This window comes from Callithrix jacchus, chromosome 12, assembly GCF_049354715.1.
Source record: "Callithrix jacchus isolate 240 chromosome 12, calJac240_pri, whole genome shotgun sequence".
Taxonomy (NCBI): Eukaryota; Metazoa; Chordata; class Mammalia; order Primates; family Cebidae; genus Callithrix; species Callithrix jacchus.
The window spans coordinates 89,995,567-90,014,226 of record NC_133513.1 but is presented as its reverse complement, the minus strand read 5'-3'; the positions used below and the strand labels follow the sequence as shown (position 1 = coordinate 90,014,226).

General features: G+C 49.4%; 1 protein-coding gene across 6 annotated transcripts in view; it reads left to right on the top strand.

The window, feature by feature from the left end:
* The window catches only part of SLIT1 (slit guidance ligand 1), a 190,196-nt gene that overhangs the window by 20,509 nt on the left and 151,027 nt on the right, over positions 1 to 18,660 (top strand). For all 6 annotated transcript variants that reach the window (XR_004732101.3, XR_004732100.3, XM_035268647.3 and 3 more), the window contains exons 2-4: positions 765 to 836; positions 2,193 to 2,264; positions 8,130 to 8,201. Coding sequence is in view for 4 of the 6 variants with exons in the window: in XM_035268647.3 (XP_035124538.2) it covers positions 765 to 836; positions 2,193 to 2,264; positions 8,130 to 8,201 (216 nt within the window). In the remaining 2 variants the exon portion in view is untranslated. The remainder of the gene's footprint in view (positions 1 to 764; positions 837 to 2,192; positions 2,265 to 8,129; positions 8,202 to 18,660) is intronic.

Here is an 18,660-nt window from a genome sequence, read left to right as displayed (position 1 = left end):
TTGCACTCTCTGGCCTTCTGTGATCTGGGCCCGGCTTCTCCCATCCCTGCTTCCCACAGCTCCCAACTCTCCGCCTGTCTGCTGTCTGCTTCGGCCCTCAGCTACTCCAGGCCAGATGCAGTGTGGTCCTCGGGGCACATCAGCTCCCTTCCTGTTGTCGTGTGCGGTTCTTCCCTGTCTTTTGGGTTTCAGCTTGTGTCCCGCTTCCTCAGTCCTTTAAAATTGCATTGCCCTCCCTGCTCTCTCCTGCTTAGATACGGACAGCTCGCAGGAGCCAGTGCCACCAGATGATAACACTGGTGTCCCCATGGGGCCCTTTTGCAAGTGCAGGTGATGCCCTTTACTTGCTTATACCTCTGCTAACCCTATGAGGTAGACACAGTTGTTGCCCCCATTTTATAGATAAGGAAACAGGTTCAGCGAGGATTCTGCCTGAATAGCCTCTCTCCTTGACTAGTTTCCAGATTCCTCCCTGGGTGAATGTCTCATCTCCAACCAGACTGAGCTGCGTCAGGGTGGAAACCACATTTTTGGAAACGATACCCCCAGTGGTGCGTCCTGCACCTATGACTTCAGTTGGTTGGATGTCTGCTGGGAAGAGGGCCCTGCTTGTTGGGCCTTGACACAGACTCAACTCACAGAAGCCCCCAGCCCCACTGATGAGATGACTGGCGAGCCAGACGGGGAGGGTGCCTGGAGCAGAGACCCTGGCCTGGGGGCCCCCCGGGTCACCTCCCTGCTTCCTTCTCTCCTTCCTCCTCCAGGGAACTCAATGGCAACAACATCACTCGGATCCATAAGAATGACTTTGCGGGGCTCAAGCAGCTGCGGGTGCTGTGAGTATGGGGTGCTCCCTCCCATCCCACCCCCAAGAATGCCACAGCTGTCCTTGGCAGGGCCCTGGCTGTGGGTGGTAGGGTGGTGGGCTGGCTGGGCCTCTCCACTGTGGAGTTAGTCTTGGCAAGACATCCTGAGGGGTGTCAGGTGGGGTGATGTTGAGTCTTGAGTCTGAACTCATCATAAGGTCCGTCGCCCTGTGATCCAGGGGAGTGCAAGGGTCCTAGGACCTCATTCTTTCAGAACTCCCAGCTCTGCAGTTCTGAGGGTTTCTGGAGGATCAGGGACCTCATGAGCAATTGTCTCTGAGGTCAGAGCTGACAGGCCACTGGGCGGGGATCTACTCCAGAACCCCCGACCTCTGCCCTTCCCAGGCTCTGGGAGTCCCTTCTGACTCCCAGACTCTGTCTGCTGCGGGAAGCCCATCCTCTCTCCTGGGATTCCCCTCCTCTCTGCCCCCAGGCCTCCAGCAGGAGCTTCTCACACTTCAGGTTTTTGGAAACAAAGCAGAGAAAGAGAAGTGCCTGGTGTCGGTTCCCCCTGCCCTGCCCCCATCATCTTCTGAGGCCCATGCAGGGGTACGCAAGCCACCTGCTCACGGGTGGAGAGGGACAGGTGCAGGGGGACAAACATACTTGACTATCTCAAAAGTTATCATGCAACAATCAATCTGTGCCCCACCAGCTGGATGCTCTGGGTTTCAGGCATGTTGGCGGCGAGGGGATGCAGAGTCCCACAGAGCCAGGTGGTTTGATTGGCGTGGGTACCCCGCTCTTTTCTTCAGCAGATGGGGCCAGGCAGGGTGAGGTGCAGGCAGAGAGGGTGTTATCTGCCAATTGTAGAGTGTGTTGCTGCCTGTGTGGGCTCTGCCCACTTGGCACAGGCTCCCCTCCCCTGATACTGGCCGGTTCCCCTGCTCTGTCCCTTGGACACATGCCTTCAGGGCCCCAAGAGGCCAGGGCATGTGCGCCAGCAGCTCAAGCCAGCCTGTGCTGCCTGCTGCTGGGCCAGGCTCCCTGGAGCCTGATTGGAGCTGAGACCTGGTGCTTGGGTGCCCCGTGGACTTCTGCCTTGGAAGGCAGCTTCAGAGGGTCGTGGGGCTGCAAGTGCATTTTGTGGTGAGGTAAGATGTTGAGAGCCTGAGAAGCCCGTGTTGGGGAATTTGCAAAGGTGTGAGGAAATTGTGTCCACTCCGGCCAGGCATGGGCCTGTGTGAGGCTTGGGCATGGCTTCTGTCTCACTCCCTTGCCAACACTGCCCTGGCAGAGTGTGCCTCTGCCCCTCTGTCACGCCCACTTCTTCTAGCAGCCTTTGTCCTATACCCTGTAGCTGTCCTTGTCTCTTTGCTTCCCCAGGCAGCTGATGGAGAACCAGATTGGAGCAGTGGAACGCGGGGCTTTTGATGACATGAAGGAGCTGGAGCGGCTGTGAGTCCTGGTGGGGTGCGGGTTGGAGGGTGGGGGGCTGGCATGAGAGGGAGCTGGCAGGCCAAGCTGCTGCTGTGGATGAGGGCGCTCAGGGGAGGGGACCCCATGCCCAGCCTGCCTCCATCAGGTGATGGAGCCAGGAGCAGCTGCAGCTGTGAAAGTGGTCACAGGGCATGGTCACAAAGAAACCTGGAGTGGGTCCCCACCCCATATTCTCAATGCAACTGTCCCTGTTATTTGTCCCTGAACATACATGATGGTTAAATGTTTACATGATACAGAGGAAGTGAAATTTCTTCCTGTCATCTCATCCTGGCATAACGACTGTCCATTGATCTGTGTGTCCTTAAAGGAAGCCCTGATATGCCAAGGGGACCCATCAGGGAAGCCCTGGTGGATTGGTGTCTTAGGTGCACAGGGCCACAGTACAGAAATAGGAAGGCAAAGGCCTGTTCTGATTCACATGGTTTATTGCCAAACAGGGCTTTTAAGTTTGAAAATGGGTCTTGATCAACTTTTGCATTTCAGTTTGGCAACGATGAATAAAAGGAACGTGGTGGGGTGAGGTGGGGGATGGGCACTCATGTCACCATGGGTTGCCCTTCTGCAAAGGGGTTTGTCTGTACATATTAAGAGTCCTTGCAGCTGTGTCCTTTACAGAAAAAAAAAAAGAGTCCTAAAGTTCATGCTCTTTGAACCAGAAAGTCTATTTTATTTTCAAGAAATAATCAGAGACATGGCTAAAAATTATATATCGGGATATTAATCGCACATCATTTATTTGTTTACTTATTTTTGAGATGGAGTCTTTCTGTCTGTCAGGCTGGAGTGGCACGATTTCAGCTCACTGCCATCTTCACCTCTGGGTTCAAGCGATTCTCCTGCCTCAGCCTCCCAAGTAGCTGGGACTACAGGCACATGCCACCACACTTGGCTAATTGTTTTTGCATTTTTAGTAGAGACAGAGTTTCACCATGTTGGCCAGGGTGGTCTTGATCTCTTGACCTCATGATCTGCCCACTTCAGTCTCTCAAAGTGCTGGGATTACAGGCATGAGCCACTGTGCCCAGCCATTGCACATTATTTAAATAGAAAAAAATTGGAAACCCATTCTAGTGGATACATAAGATATGAAATCACATCTTTGAAGAACGGTTAAGGCCATGGAAATGTGCTAAAAATATAATGTGAAGTGGAAAAGGTAAAACACAATTGTTACTAAAATTAGTTTGCATGTGGATAGAATACAGGAGGAAGAAGACAGTTGGAACTAAATCTCATTATAGTGAATGATGGATTATTGTAACTTTAATTTTATTATTTGTGTTTTTCTCTTTTAATGGGTTTTCTTATGACACGTTGATAATTATGATTATAGCTATCACCACTCTATGCCAGGCCCCCCGGGTAATCTCTTTGCCCTATAGCAGCATCTCATTTAATCCTTAAAACAACACTGCTCTAAGTGGAATTTCACAGATGAGAAACAGAGGTACACAGAGGTTAAGTCACTGGTCCCTAATTGTGCAGAAGAGAGGACTAGAACCCGGGTCATGTTGCCTTCAAAGTCTGAGCTTTTAATGAAGATGACCTGACACCTCACCTTTCATTTTTATATTAAAGAAAATAAGATATTAAATAAAAGGAAAATAATATGATTGCCTCATTGCCCTCCTACAGCCTGAAAGAAAGCAAGGCAATCTTTCTTTTGAGTTCCTCATCCGGGCCGAAAACGAAATGGTAAGAAGCCCAAAGCTAGACCAGATGTCAAATGCTGCAGTTGTTTTCTTTAAAAGACTTAGAACAAGAGAGGATTAAAAACAAACAAACAAAAAAAAAAAAACAAATAAAAGACTTAGAACAAAATACATGTTAATGACCTGGCTATGAGGGGCTGATTTGGACCTGACCCATCCTGGCTCCACCTCTGGTGCTGGGAAAGGGGAGGAGGAGAGGAGTCTGGGGGGTCAAGACATGACCCCAGTGGTGAGTGGTGACTTTAGCCCTGCAGGCATCTTCCTGAGTGGTGCTAAAAATATAGTTTAGTAGCTGCCGCCTAAGTTGGTGGAGACCAGTGGTGCATCAGTTAATCAGAACAGGTGATTAAAGTGCAGAGTCATTAAAAAACCACACATTCCGGCCAGGTGCAGTGGCTCACACCTGTAATCCCAGCATTTTGGGAGGATGAGATGGGTGAATCACTTGAGGTCAGGAGTTTGAGACCAGCCTGGCTAACATGGTGAAACCGCCATCTCTACTAAAAATACAAAAATTAGCTGGGCACAGTGGCACGTGCCTGTAACCCCAGCTACTCGGGAGGCTGAGGCAGGAGAATCGCTTGAACCCAGGAGGCGGAGGTTGCGGTGAGCCAAGATCGTGCTGCTACACTCCAGCCTCGACGGCAGAGCAAGACTCTGTCTCAAGAAACAAAACAAAACAAAAAACCTATACATTCTTTAGAAATTCCATTTTATGTTAAAACATATAAGTGTGCATTTACTGACCCCCTCCTCCTTTTCTTGGCTAAGGTCTTTCTCTGGTGTGAAACATTGGCGTTCTTTCTGCGTTGTTTGCCTCGCTTAAACCCACACATACACCTTGTTTATGATTTTTGGTTTTGGTTTCTGGAAGGTGGAGTGAGATTTTCCAAAGGGAAATCCCACGGGGAGCAATCTCGGGGAGAATTCCTGATTTTTATAATGACACCCACTCCCTGCTCCACCACCCATCTTTTACTTAATTTAACAGCCGTTTAATTAGCAGCTTTTCTTTCATCAAATCTTTCTAATGTATTCCACTTTGTGTTCATAGAGATGACTTTTTTCCACTAGTAGTTCATTCATGTATGTAACAGTTAATTAAATGACATAATTAGAATGACAGTACCTCTGGCATAAACAGGTTTGGGCGTGGACATAACTGGCTCTTGTAAGCAGTTACAAACTTCAGTGTAGATGCAGTAGTGTGCAGCTGAGCTGGCTTCGAGGGCTCAGGACAGTGTGGCCTCAGCGGGTCTGCAGCTGGGAAGGAGTGGAATGTGCCCAGTCACCCTGGGAGATGGCCTGGCACTGTACCATGGCCAAGATCATAACATGGGAGCAGCCAGGGTGGGGAGTAGAGAAAGGCAAGCTTCAGGATCCTACATCTACCATCCAGTAATGGCTTGAGTGACTCACTTACCTGTTGGCATTCCTCTTCTCTCACTTTTCAAAGATGGGCAACTCAACAAAGTCAGCAAACCTATCTTGGTCACTTGTGAAGAGCCAAGCCACGTGTCGAGGTGGTGGCAGGAAACCTTTGGTGGGGGGGTGGGTTGTTGGGAGTCGGGAGGGTGAGTGCATGACTGCAAAGTGCTGTTGTCACTTCCAAAAGAAAGAGGCTTACCTTTACATTCTTCTTTCCTGCCTGTGATCAGGTAATAGCCATAATGCATTTGCATCGGTGCCTGGCACCTAGTAAGGACTGATTATGATGGTAGCCACGACTACCGTCATAATCATTCTCAGCAATCTGCATGTCCCTCGCCATGTGGGGTCCTTTCTTTAGTGTCCTGTAATTTTCCATTTTAAACTAAAAATTTTAGTTTCCCTTTTCCATTTTCCCTTTTCCTCCTAAATAATTTTCAGAACCAGAAGCCAGAAAAATGAGAAAGTCTTGGGGGGAAAACAAAACAAAATGAAAAACAGTGATTACTAGACAGTGTAAATACAGGATTAATTTATTGGACCAAGGATAAGGAATTTGGGGCTTTCTGATGTCTACTTCTGTTGCTTTAAGGATTATATTGATTTTTGTTCCCCCCAAGGCAATGAAGTGTTTCCTTTGGAGCCTGCCCTGAAAAGTAAACTTCCTATGGGTGCGGTGGCTCAAGCCTGTAATCCCAGCATTTTGGGAGGTCGAAGCAGGTGGATCATGAGATCAGGAGTTTGAGACCAGCCTGGCCAATATGGTGAAACCCCATCGCTACTAAAAATGCAAAAATTAGCCGGGCGTGGTGTTGTGTGCCTGTAATCCCAGCTACTCAGGAGACTGAGGCAGGAGGATTGCTTGAACCCAGGAGGCAGTGGTTGCAGTGAGCCAAGATTGTGCCATTACACTTCAGCCTGGGCAACAGAGCAAGACTCTGTCTCAAAAAAAAAAAGTAAACTTCCAGTGGGTCTCTGAATGTTGATTTAATTGTCTGTACTATGGGGAACATGACGGTACCCCGTGTGGTGGCGATGGCCTTTCTCACATATTAGATGAAGGATAACCTTCTAGGAGATAACCACAGACCAATTACTGCTGGCTACATGGAAGTAATATTTTCCCCTTCTCTCTGGAAGAAAGCTTTTGCCTGATATGGTTTATCATACAGTTGTCCTTTGGTATCCATGGGGGATTGGTTCTAATACCCCCTCAGACCTCCCTGGGGCTACAGGCCTGAGCTGTGATGCCTAGCTAATTTTTTTGTATTTTTTGTAGAGATGAGGTTTCTTTTTGTTACGGAGGTGAATCTCAAGCCCTGGCCTTGAGCAATCCTCCCCCTTGGTCTCCCCAAGTGCCGGGATTACAGGCATGAGCCATGTAATCCTTGAGCATGCTTTTTTTTTGAGACAGGGTCTCACTCTGTTACCTGGGCTGGAGTACAGTAGCGTGATCTCGTCTCACTATACCCCCCACCTTCCAGGTTCAAGTGATTCTCCCACCTCAGCCTCCCGAGTAACTGGGATTACAGGTGCATGCCACCACGCCTGGCTGAGCATGCATTTTTATTAATGATAAAAATAATCTGCTAGGCTCGGTGGCTTATGCCTGTAATCCCAGCACTTGGGAGGCCAAGGTGGGCAGATCACAATGTCAGGAGTTCTAGACCAGCCTGGCCAACATGGTGAAACCCTGTCTCTACTAAAAATATAAAAATTAGCTGGGTGTGATGGCGCACTCCTGTAATCCCAGCTACTCAGGACGCTGAGGCAGGACAATCGCTTGAACCCTGGAGGCAGAGGTTGCAGCGAGCCAAGATCATACCACTGCACCACAGCCTAGGCAACAGAGAGAGACTCCATCTAAAAAAAAAAAAAAGTCAATAAAGCTATTTTCTTTCTTTTTTTCCTTTGAGAAAGACTTTTGCTCTGTCGCCCAGGCTGGAGTGCAGTCATGCGATCTCAGCTCTCTGCAACCTCCATCTCCCAGGTTCAAGCGATTCTCCTGCCTCAGCCTCCTGAGTAGTTGGGATTATAGGCGCCTGCCACCGTGCCCAGCTAATTTTTGTATTTTTAGTAGAGACAGGGTTTCACCATCCTGGCCATGCTGATCTCCAACTCCTGACCTCAGGTGATCCACCCACCTCGGTCTCTGAAAGTGCTGGGATTACAGTCATGAGCCACTGCCCCTGGCCGCTATTTTCATTTTGAAAAAAGACCCAAAGCAAACAATGAAAAGAAAGTGAAACCTCTGTTGAGCCAAATGTGGATGAAATTGGGGCTGTGTGGCCATTAGGGCATGTCTCCCATTTCAAGTGTAGTCAGGTTTCCAACTCACAGGGGGAGATGGCTTTAGAATCAGTGCCTTGTAAGCCACACAGGGCTTGCAGATGTGAAGTGATGATGACGATGGCTATGGGAAGAAAGAGTGGAAGGAGAGGTGCTGGTCAGGGCTTCCACAGACACTCTGTTCCTATCCTTCCTGTGTGCTGGGTGGTGGAATCTTCACTTTACAGATCAAGAACTGAGGCCCAGAGAAGGTAATTTCCCTGGGATGCCACATAGACCCTGTTAGGATTTGAACACTGGGCCTTCTGCCTCTGAATCCATCTGGCACTTTCTGAGAAGTCCTTTGGATTTCCTGGCCGTCTCGGTGATTTCCAATTCTTCTCTTTTTTAGGCGACTGAACCGAAACCAGCTGCACATGTTACCAGAACTGCTGTTCCAGAACAACCAGGCTTTGTCAAGACTGTGAGTGACTCTCTGTGGCCAGAAAGCTCCCCCTGTGGTTTTGTCTCTCACCCTGTGGGAGGCACAGTGTTCGGTCAGTGGGGCCTGGATGTTCCCATGACCTTGACCCTGCACTCCTCCCCCGGCAGGAATGGTCCAGGACATCGAAGGCCAGGCCCTTTCTATAGGAGGGTGCTGTGCAGGGTATTTCTCCATGGCAAGCACTTGGAAGAACCTGCAGTTCATCCAGATTTGTGAGCTGCTGCTGGCAGAATGGGTACAAGGGTGTTCTGCAGGCAGGCATGCTTATGGACGGCGATGCCAGCCTTTACAAGGGGTCATTCTTACCCATCTCTCACCAAGTCTTTGATAACCTGCAGGGAGCTGAATATTTGTTCATTCAATTAAACCCTTCTTGAACCTATTTCTATTTCCAGCTCTTTCTACCTTTTAGGGTCATGAGGTCTGTAAGGTTATTAACCATGGCATAAAGTTGTATTTTTATTTGCTGTCAATACTTCCTTCAACTTTAAAGGATAGTTCTGCTGCACCATGATTCGCCACATGTGTCTGTAATTTTTCTACCATGTTTTATTTTATGGGATCTTGGGTTGGGTAAGGCCTTTGAGATGATCTAAGGTATGTCTTCTGCAGCTCCTTAGCATATGGTCCTGCAGTCTTTGCTTGCCTACCTCTAGTGATGGAGAGCCCATCACCTCTGCAGACAATCAATTCTATCAGTGGACAAATAAGTCAATTAGAAAAATTTGTTACTTTGGGCCCTAAATATGCTCTCCAATAACTTATATTTTCTTATTTTTGCTTTCTCTAACTACCTAGCTTTTGGAGGGCTGTCAGGTTTTTGAGTTTTGAGTTGGGAAGTTTTTTAGTTCCCTTAATTGCTGTCTTTAATGACCTTAAGAACCACTGGCGGGGCCTCCTGCATGCCTGGCATGGCACTGCTGGTTCATTCCTGAAGGAGACAGCACCTAGGTAGAGAACGGGGTAATAAGCAATGTAGGTAAGACTGAGGGGTGTGGGTTGGGTGGGAGGTGGCAACCTGTGGTTACCTGAGGGCTAAGGGGTATGACCATGGGCTCTGAGAGTCTGGGGCTGGGTTTTGTCTCCTCTGATTAAACATAGCTAGTTCTTTCTGCCTCTGTCATGATTTCCAGACCTCTCCCTAAGCCCAGTGATCTCCAGAATTTGTTGTTGACCTTACCTTCAAACTTTTATTTATTTATTAATTTATTTTTGAGATGAGATGTTGCTCTGTCACCCAGGCTGGGTACAGTGGCATGATCTTGGCTTACTGCAGCCTCAATCTTCTGGGCTCAAGCTATCCTTTCACCTCAGCCTCCAGAGTAGCTGGGACTACAGGTGTGCACTGCCATGCCTGGCTAATTTTTTAAACGTTTTGCGGAAATGGGATTTTGCCATGTTGTGCAGGCTGGTCTCAAACTCCTGGGCTCAAGCGAGCCACCGGCCTGAGCCTTCCATAGTGCTGGGATTACAGGCGTGAGCCCCTGCGCCTGGCCAAGCTTTTGTCTTTACAATGGAACTCTAATTTTCAGTCTGTTTAAATGGTCTCTCTGATCACTTCCTGTTGCTTTCTCCTCCTGGCCCGGAGACCATTCCACAGCGACCCTTAGTGATGCTCTCTTTTGCTGGTCTTTGCCACCATCCTTGGGCTTGAGTTGGGCCTTCTCCTCCAGTTTCCTGTAATTGGTAGCTTGGCCAATCCATTCTGTGCCAGACACACACCGCGGGTGCTTAATTTTTCCCTATGTGACTGTGAAAGGCCGAGGATTCTTTCCAGCAGGTGCATCCATAGTGATGTCTGTTGAGCCTGAGGGCCATGCACTGGATTGTGTGGTCCATGCTGTTGCTGGCCACATGCAAGCAGCTGGCCTTGCCCTATCTTGGCCCCAGCAGCTCCTGTTTTCTCTCTGCTGACTTGCAAATGTTATCACAGCTCTACCTTTCTGCAAATATTTGTCTTGAACGTCTTTTCTCTTGGTCTCAATTCTGCAATTCTTTTCCTCTCCTGAGTCCTCTTAACCTTTCAAGCTTTTGCTGTCACCCTCCTGGTGTGATTTGCCTACTTGGGTCCTTTCTCCTTCCCATTTTGATCTGATGCCCTCCACAGGGATCAAGGTGTATGTATACTGCACAGTTGCCATCAAGCCCTGGGTGCCCACTTTCGCTCTCCCTCATTGATTTTAAAATCTCTGAGACCCATCATGTGAATCTGAATCCAGCAACTTCCAGCCCTTTACTTGAGATCATCTCCAGCCATATTCATTTTTAGGGGGGAGCTGACTTCTTTTGTCAGAACCTTCCACCAGCCCTTGGGGATAAAGGATAGCTCTGCGGGGGACTCCCTCCCTCCTTTACTCGAGTCCACCCTTCTCTCGGGACATTGGTGCCTTGCACACCCCTGTGTTCCTTCCTGAGGAAAGTGACAAATTGGCTGTCTTCTTGGTCTGTGTCTGGGAAACTTGGATCCCCCCCTGGAATGAAAGGTGGCTTGGGAAGCAGAAAGTGGAGGGTCAGGTGGTCCTGGGCTCTTCAAGGCATAACACTAGGTGGTTTCATTGTTCAGAGCCTATTTCTCTAACCCATACATGGTAGGGCTAGCAGGAGTCTGAACTGGTACCATGAACGGATCACAATCAAGCCCGCAGCCGGCCAGCAGCAGATGTTCATCCATCGTGCCCCTGGTAACTCATGGTGAGCAAATAGCTCCTTGGTGAAGTTGGTGCTCCTGTGCTTGATGTCTTGCCTGACACATGTGGCTGTGAAGCAAGCAATATCTCCCAGCATTACTGCCAGCGAGGCAGGTTGGAAAGAGGAAGTGACTTCCCGAGAGTTAGGATGAAGCCCTCTGACTCCTAGTCCTGCCCTCTTCATGGTTTCATATTTTCCAGGAGTCCTAGAGGAAAGGACATCTATATTTTAATGAGTATTAAATAACCAGATTCTATAACCAAAAGCTGGCACAAGGAGATTCATTCAAGGAGCAGAAAGCCTTTGCAGAGGACAGCAGTCTGTGTGACACCTGGTCTTGGCACCCTATGGGACTGGGAGGCAGAGGGCTCCAGACACATTGGATATCCTCATTGTAGTGGTCCCAGGCCAGCTGCTTTGGGGAAGGGGTGGTTGGCAGCCAACAGAGGGACTTCCAGAAGGGGAGTGGAAGTCTTGGTGGCCCTTTGGGGGACGTTTCTAGGCTCTAGAGCCAGAACTTCTCCCTAACACTGCCTTTTCTTTCCAGGAATCAGGTTCTTAACTCTTGGCATCCAGGAGCATAGCAGGATTTGGGTGAAGGGAGACTCTTCTTTAGCTCATCTGTAAGCAAGGCATGCAAACTGGGAGCACTCCTGCAGGGCTCTGGCAGGACTCCCACGTGGTGTGCCCTGCTTCATTTGCATTGAAGCCAAGGCATTTTGTGGCCTCCAGGTCAGGCCATCTCAAAATGGGCACTGTCTTGGGGAAATGATTCAACAAACCTTGTTGATCTGGTTGTTTGTCCTGGTATCTGGGCTCACCTTGGAGATAGTTATAGGGAAGGATACAGGAGCAAACGTTTTGTTTGTTTTGTTTTGAGACAGAGTTTTGCTTTTGTTGCCCAGGCTGGAGTGCAATTGTGTGATCTCAGCTCACCATAACCTCTGCCTTCTGGGTTCAAGCGATCCTCCTGCCTCAGTCTCCTGAGTAGCTGGGATTTCAGGCATGCGCCACCATGCCTGGCTAATTTTGTATTTTTAGTAGAGATGGGGTTTCTCCATGTTGGTCAGGCTGGCCTTGAACTCCTGACTTCAGGTGATCTGCCCACCTTGGCCTCCCTAAGTGCTGGGATTACAGGTGTGAGCCACTGTGCCCAGCCAGGAGCAAGTATTTAAAAATCTACTTGTTAATATTCTTCTAATATTATACTTCCCGCGCATGCCCCCCCACCCCGCCCCATTCTATTGACCTGAGTACCTGACATTCTAAGGTATCTCTGTTAACTCCCCCAGTTGGTCTGGCCAAGGAGTTCTCAGCACACTTGGTTCCAGAAACAGAATATCTTGCCAGCTGGTGATAGTAAAGGTGAAGGTGGGGTTTTATGGGGCACAGCTGGCAGGCTCAGAGGCTCCCAGAGCAGGAGGTGAGGTCCAGCTGGCCCTCCCAGGGACTGGCACTGAGACGTGAGGGCCGTTTCTAGTTCTTTGTGAATATGCATCTTATTGTCTGTTCTTCCCTGCAAACCAGTGTGCTGGGCTTAGCAGCAGCATCTCGGTTCCATCATGACTCGGGTCAGCCATGCTGCCAACTCGCCTCCTTCCTGTTACCTCGGAGCTCAGATCCACACAGTGTCTCCAGACCCCAACTCCAGATTTCTGGGAGAAAGAATCTGATTGGCCAAGATTAGGTCAAGCGGTCACCCCAGGCCAGTGAGCTGTGGGGGGCTTGTGGGATCCGCTGGGGCGGTGACACTATGGTGCCTGCTCTGCCTTGAGAGCTGGAGGTGGGACCTATTCCCTTAAAAGGCAGTGCCCGGCATTCCTGGTCTCTCACCTGTTGACCTCCCCTTTGCTTTGGAAGGATCTGTTACTAATCCTTCCCATCTGGAGCAAATTAAGGACTTTCTTGCCCAGTCTGTTATGCTAAATCAGCATGAAAATGGGCTTGAGAGAGACCAAATGTGCGGGGTAAGGCATGGTCACCCAAGTCTGTAGGTGGTGGCGCAGCCCACATTTCAGTTGATTTTGTCCGTGTGGCCTCCGGAAGTTAAAATCCTGCTAGGGGTTATTCTGCACTAATATTTCCCCTGGTGTGTGGGGTTAGTCTGTCCATTTCTTTCCTATGCAGGATCTATGGCTCAGACAAGTGTTTGCCTTGGACCACAGAGCAGCTTGATGATAGGGTTGGAATTAGACACCAAGCCTTCCAGGGACTCTCAAGAGCCTGAAAATGGTCTTAAACTTTGACCTAGGAATTTCATATTTGGGGATCTGCCCTAAGGAAATAATAAAACATGAGCACAGACATGTTCGTTGCCATATTACTTAGAATGTTGAAATATAGAATAATGAAAAGAACATGGAAATAACATACATGTCCAACATTAGGGGCATGAAGAAGTAAACGATGATGCATCTACTTGATGGAATATTTATAGTCATCAAAAATGGCCTTTATGAAAGATGTCAAGAAATGCAGATATATGTGTTTGATATCAAAAGCCAGGATTCCACATGGCATTGACAATATGACCACTCAATAAATCACTCTAAATAATGCAAGAAAAAATGCCTGGAAAATGCCAGCAGGGATTGTCTGTGGGTGGCTTTTTCCTCTTCTGTTTCCCAGATGTTCTCTAAGAAGCATGTGTTTTATGCTTATGGTGGGAAACCTCCTAGTTTTTAAATAAGGACTGAAAAGCCCCTGTGGTCTGAGGTGAAGGGAAGGGCTGTGATACGCCGCTGCAGCGCTTCTCTTACCCAGCCTGTTTGCTCTTCTATGAGATACAGATAAGGGCGGGCTGCCCCAAGGGGCTGACCTGAGGATTAAAGAGAGCTGTGACACTCTCCTGTGTCAGATGTGAACACTGTGGCATGCCGGAGGTACCCAGGAAATAATGTCAAGTGAGTCCACACTGGGGCTGCTTTGGAGGTTGGTGCAGCCCTGGGGTGACCTGCTCCTGGATCTGTGTCCCGTGTTGATTCCAGCTTCCCCCATCCCTTGTGGCAGCTCAGCCTTAACTTACAACCATCCCTTCACTTTGCAGGGGCCTTCCTTCCACAGGGTTGTTTTTTTTGTTTTTTTTTTCTCAAGGGGCTTAGGTGCCCCTGCAGAGACACCCTGAGGAGGCTGTAGAGGGAGGCTGGCATGTTCAGGCAGGAGGGCCTTGGCTCTGGCACAGCACCTGGGCTGAGGATGTGGGGGATCTGCCTTCTGTCCTCTTGGGCACTTTCCTGAGCAGGCTGGGGAGGGGGAATGTGAGGCAAGTAGGTGATGCTTCCCTGGAGGCATTTCTCGGTGCCCTGAAATTCCAGATGCCTTCTGCACTTCCTCAGGGATGCCCCCATTGCGGGTGGGCCTGGGGTTCTGCACAGCAGCACTCACACCTCTTCAGAAAAGAGCGTGACCCCTCTCCCTCCCCACTGCAGAAGTGAGCCTGTCCCATGACATCCTTCACTGCCACACTCTCCTGTCACCTCAGGGCCTCATGAAAGTTCTCAGGGACCGCAGTCATCATAGTGACAATTAGAAAGAATGGAAGGTTATTGTGTGCCAGGCTCATGCTGAACAACTTACAAATATACCTGATTTCATCATCAGAACATCTCTATGAGGTCAGCATGTCCGACATTTTACAGATGAAGAAATGCAAGCTCAGGGGGCATGTGACACACCCAAGGGGCTAAGCCAAATGTGAACCCATCTATCTGACAGTAAAGCTCATCCTTACATAACACCCCTCACCTGCCTCACACACACACCATCTCCACCCATCCACCCATCTGTCCATCCACCTATCATCCACTGCTCTTCACCTCCCATCTACCCTCCCTCCATCTACCAACCCATCAGTCAACCCACCCATCTCTCTCCCTACTCCTGACCCATCCCTCCATCCCCCATCCCCTCCCATCCATTCTCCCATCCAGCACTGACTACCCATCCATGACCTGCCTATTCATCTACTCTTCCACTCCCACCCATAAACCATCCCCCTCCCCCCACTTATGCATCTACCAACCTACCTATAAACCCAGACATTCTTCTATACACCAATTCCTCCCCACCTTCCTCCACCCTTTTATTTACTCCTCCTCACCTTCCATCTGCTACTCACCCACCCACTGATGCAATGGTTCCTGAGGGTCTCCTGTGGGCCAGGCTCTGTGTTGGGTAGTATGAACCCTTGGAGTGATGTCTATGTAAGATGGATAGGGAGGTGGTGGCCTCTCAGGAGGTGACAGGCATCGGTGCTCTTTGAGAGCAGCTGGCCACCCTCTGACCTACCAGCAGGTTGGAGCAGGTGGGGGCAGGTGCTGTACTGGCTGGACTTAATATCTCCTGTGGGGGGGCAGGTATACCCTGATACCAGGTTACCTGGGTTTGGGGGTCAGCTTCATCACCTGACAGTGAACCCTCAGAGGATGTGGTGATGTTGCTTTCGTGAACACACAGAGGTGTTAAGTTGAGGGCTAAAAGGATATGCTGGAAACCTGATTGCTTCTTACAGCACCGAAACTTACAAACTCACCAGGTTTGGATGGGGAGCAGGGTGTCTGCCCACCACGCATGCTGCCACCTTGGCCTCTGATCTGGGGAGGATCTCCACTGCTGTGCTGCTCTGCTCTGGCTGATCCCCTCCTCATCCAGAAGCTGCTTCTAGAAGCCCAGTTCCTCTGGGGTTCCTTTTAGCCTTGAAACCAATATGTGTCCTGACAAGATTGACCTTTTGTGTCTCTGCTGGACCTGGAAGGGGTGGGGGTGGGTGACTAAGGGCAGCCCAGGGCATTTATTTCCCCTTATTTATATCCCTGTCATAAGGACCACCGTAACTCATTAACAGGGCCCTGGTGGGTGGAGAGGCGTGGATGTGAGATTCACAGGAGTCCTGTTGAAGAATGCCTGACCCTATCGACCCTGTCTCAAGCTGGGTTTAATTAAACTGTCAGCACTGGTCAGAAGAACAAAGCTTCCCTTCCCGTCTGGGTCCCCAGCCCCCATCAGAGGCAGGAGGGCATTCTCTGCTGAAATGAAGAGCTGTTAAAAATGGATCTGTCTTGCCTCTGAGGGAAATTACCCGAAGCAGGAAGGTGACCTCACTATTGTGATGCATCCGTGCCAGGCAGTGGAGCAGCAAAACGGAGTCAGCTGTGCCAAGACACCAGCACACGAGGAATGGGGTTCCCAGCTGCCCCTCCCCAGCCAGAGCCTACTTCCTGCAGGAGCTCCCTGGGGACTCCTTACAACACCGTCCATCACTCCTTAGACTTCCCTTTTCCCAGAAAGGAGTTTCACTAGCTTTGTCCTTCGAGATAGTAAGATGTTCCTGGCATGAATGGTAAAAAGGAGCTTCCTTGGTTAGGCGGTTTGGGGAAGAGCTGGGCTAAGCAGAGCCCCGCGTCAAGGACTGTTCAGCCTGTTTAACACACTCATGTGTGCTGTAAAGCTCCCGGGAAGATGTGGAGTGTTGGGTCTCCCAAACATATCTGACTGTGAATCTCAAAAAATTTATTTTTTTCAGGGGATATCTTTCAGTATCTCATGGGCCTAGCATTAAGTAACTTTCAGAAGTCTCAGACAATAAGAATCAGAGCCGAGATTTGAACCCAGGCCCACCTGACCCCAAACCCACATATTTACCTTCAAACTGTCAGTCCTTGAATTAGAGTATGATTAAGAGTTGTCTCAGTGGGGAGTTTATTAAAATTCAGATTCCCAGGGTCACACTCGTCAGAGACTCTGAATCAGTCAGTGTGGAAGGGCCCAAGAATCTGCATCACCATCCTGCTCCCCTTTATCTGGCTCATACTTGAGAAGCCTTGCTCCCCAGCAGGCGTGGTGAGTCTTAGGAGGGGCTTCCTGTCGGGTAGAGCTCCTCTTTGCTTCTGCCCCGCCTGGTTCAGTGTGAGAGCCATGCTAAGTAAGCAAAGGCTCCAAGCACAGATGCTTCCCCTCCTGCAGCCACGCAGAGAACAATTTGAGGATTATGAGTTGGCAATTATGGAGCACTCTGGATTTTCGAAGTGCTTTCCAATCATTAAATCTGCGCCTGCTGTCAAGGCTCAAGTGAAAGAGGTGAGCATCCCACTGGGCCGGCACGGGAGTCTCGGGGAAGAGGGCAGCCAGCCTGAGATTGACATCCCGCACGCCAGAGCGAGCTGATGCGCCCAGCATGGATGAAGTGTCCTAGACACAGCCCTGGTGCCCGGCTGTGGGCTTTGAATCTGGCTCTGCCCCTGCTGGCTAAGAACCGCACAGGCTTTTACAAATTTGAACAGCTGAGGGAGCCCAGGGCCTGAAGGAGGGCCATGGGGGGTGGCGAGAGGTCAGTGGGTCATCCCCAGAGAATGCCTGGCAAACGCGGGGTGCCCTGCATTTACAGGGGCTCAAAGGCATAAAAAGCCACTGGTCCTCTCCTATAGCATTACAAAAATCAGTATGAGACAAACAGAATTTGTAAGCATTGAGAAGATTCTGAATAGAGAGGCATGCATGCAGAAGCGGGCTCTTATGAATAACTTTTAGGGAGGTGAGGATTTTAGAAAAAGCATTTCAAAAATTATACAAATATTTTTCAATTAAAACATTAAAAATAAAAATTTATTTGAAATACAATTTTAAAATACAAAAATAATTTTGCTAGAGAGTGAACATTTGAAAAATAGAGAAAAGCAAAGAACGGCGATAAGGGATTTAGTTTTCCAGCTAAATAAGGCATTTAAAGATGATTGAGCTAACATGCAATTTTTTTTTTTTTTTTTTTGCTTCAAATACCTTTATTTCCATTTGATTCAAGGCTTCTTAGGGTAGTTAGGAAGCTGCCTAGTGGCTGGAGGGAGAGGCTTAGGCAGAAGCCCTGTTATTTTGCAAGGGCCCTTCAGAAGTCACTGGGCTCAGTAGGCTTAGTCATGCTTGAGAGTGAGCCTTTTGAAGAGATACTCGCCCAGCCCAGCCTGCGGAGATTGGTCAGGTGGTCACCCACCTTGATGATTTTCACTTCTTCATCTAGGAAGTAACTCTCCAGGAAGTCACAGAGATGGGGTGTCTGTTCGGGCAGAACCCAGGGCATGAAGATCCAAAATGGCCTGGTTCAGGCATTTTTCTGGGGCCATGGCGGCTTCCATGGTGTCCAGGGTTTTACCCCACTTATCTTGAGTCGGCTTCTTGATGTCCTGGAAGAGAGTGCGGCCACCACACTGGTTTTGCATCTTCAGGAGACACTCGTAGCCCTCGTGCTTTTCCTTGGCCAATTCGCAGAAGTGGCTCACACCTTCCAGAGCCACATCCTCGTGGTCAAAATAGTAGCCCAGAGAGAGAGGTGGGTGTAGGAGGCCTGCAGGTACACATGGACCAGGCGGTTGACGGCTGCCTCCATGTCGGTGGAATAATTCTGACGAACTGGGAGCTCATGGCTGGTCAGCAGAAAGGAGCTAACCACAAAAACGGTGTTAGCAGATCCCCAGAAGCAGGAGATGGTGAGAAGATGGTTCTGGAGGTTGCGAGTAGAGAGGAAATCGGAGGGTGGTCGGAGGCTGGAAGAAAGAGTCCCCGGGATCTGTTCCTCCAAACACCGTTGAAGCAAGAGACAGATGGGTGGGACCGCCAAACGGCTAACATGTAAAATTAAAAAAAATAAAGTTTGGGCCGGGCATGGTGGCTCACACTTATAATCCCAACACTTCGGGAAGGCTGAGATGGGAGAATTGCTTGAGGCCAGGAGTTTGCGGCCAGCCTGGGCAACATAGCAAGA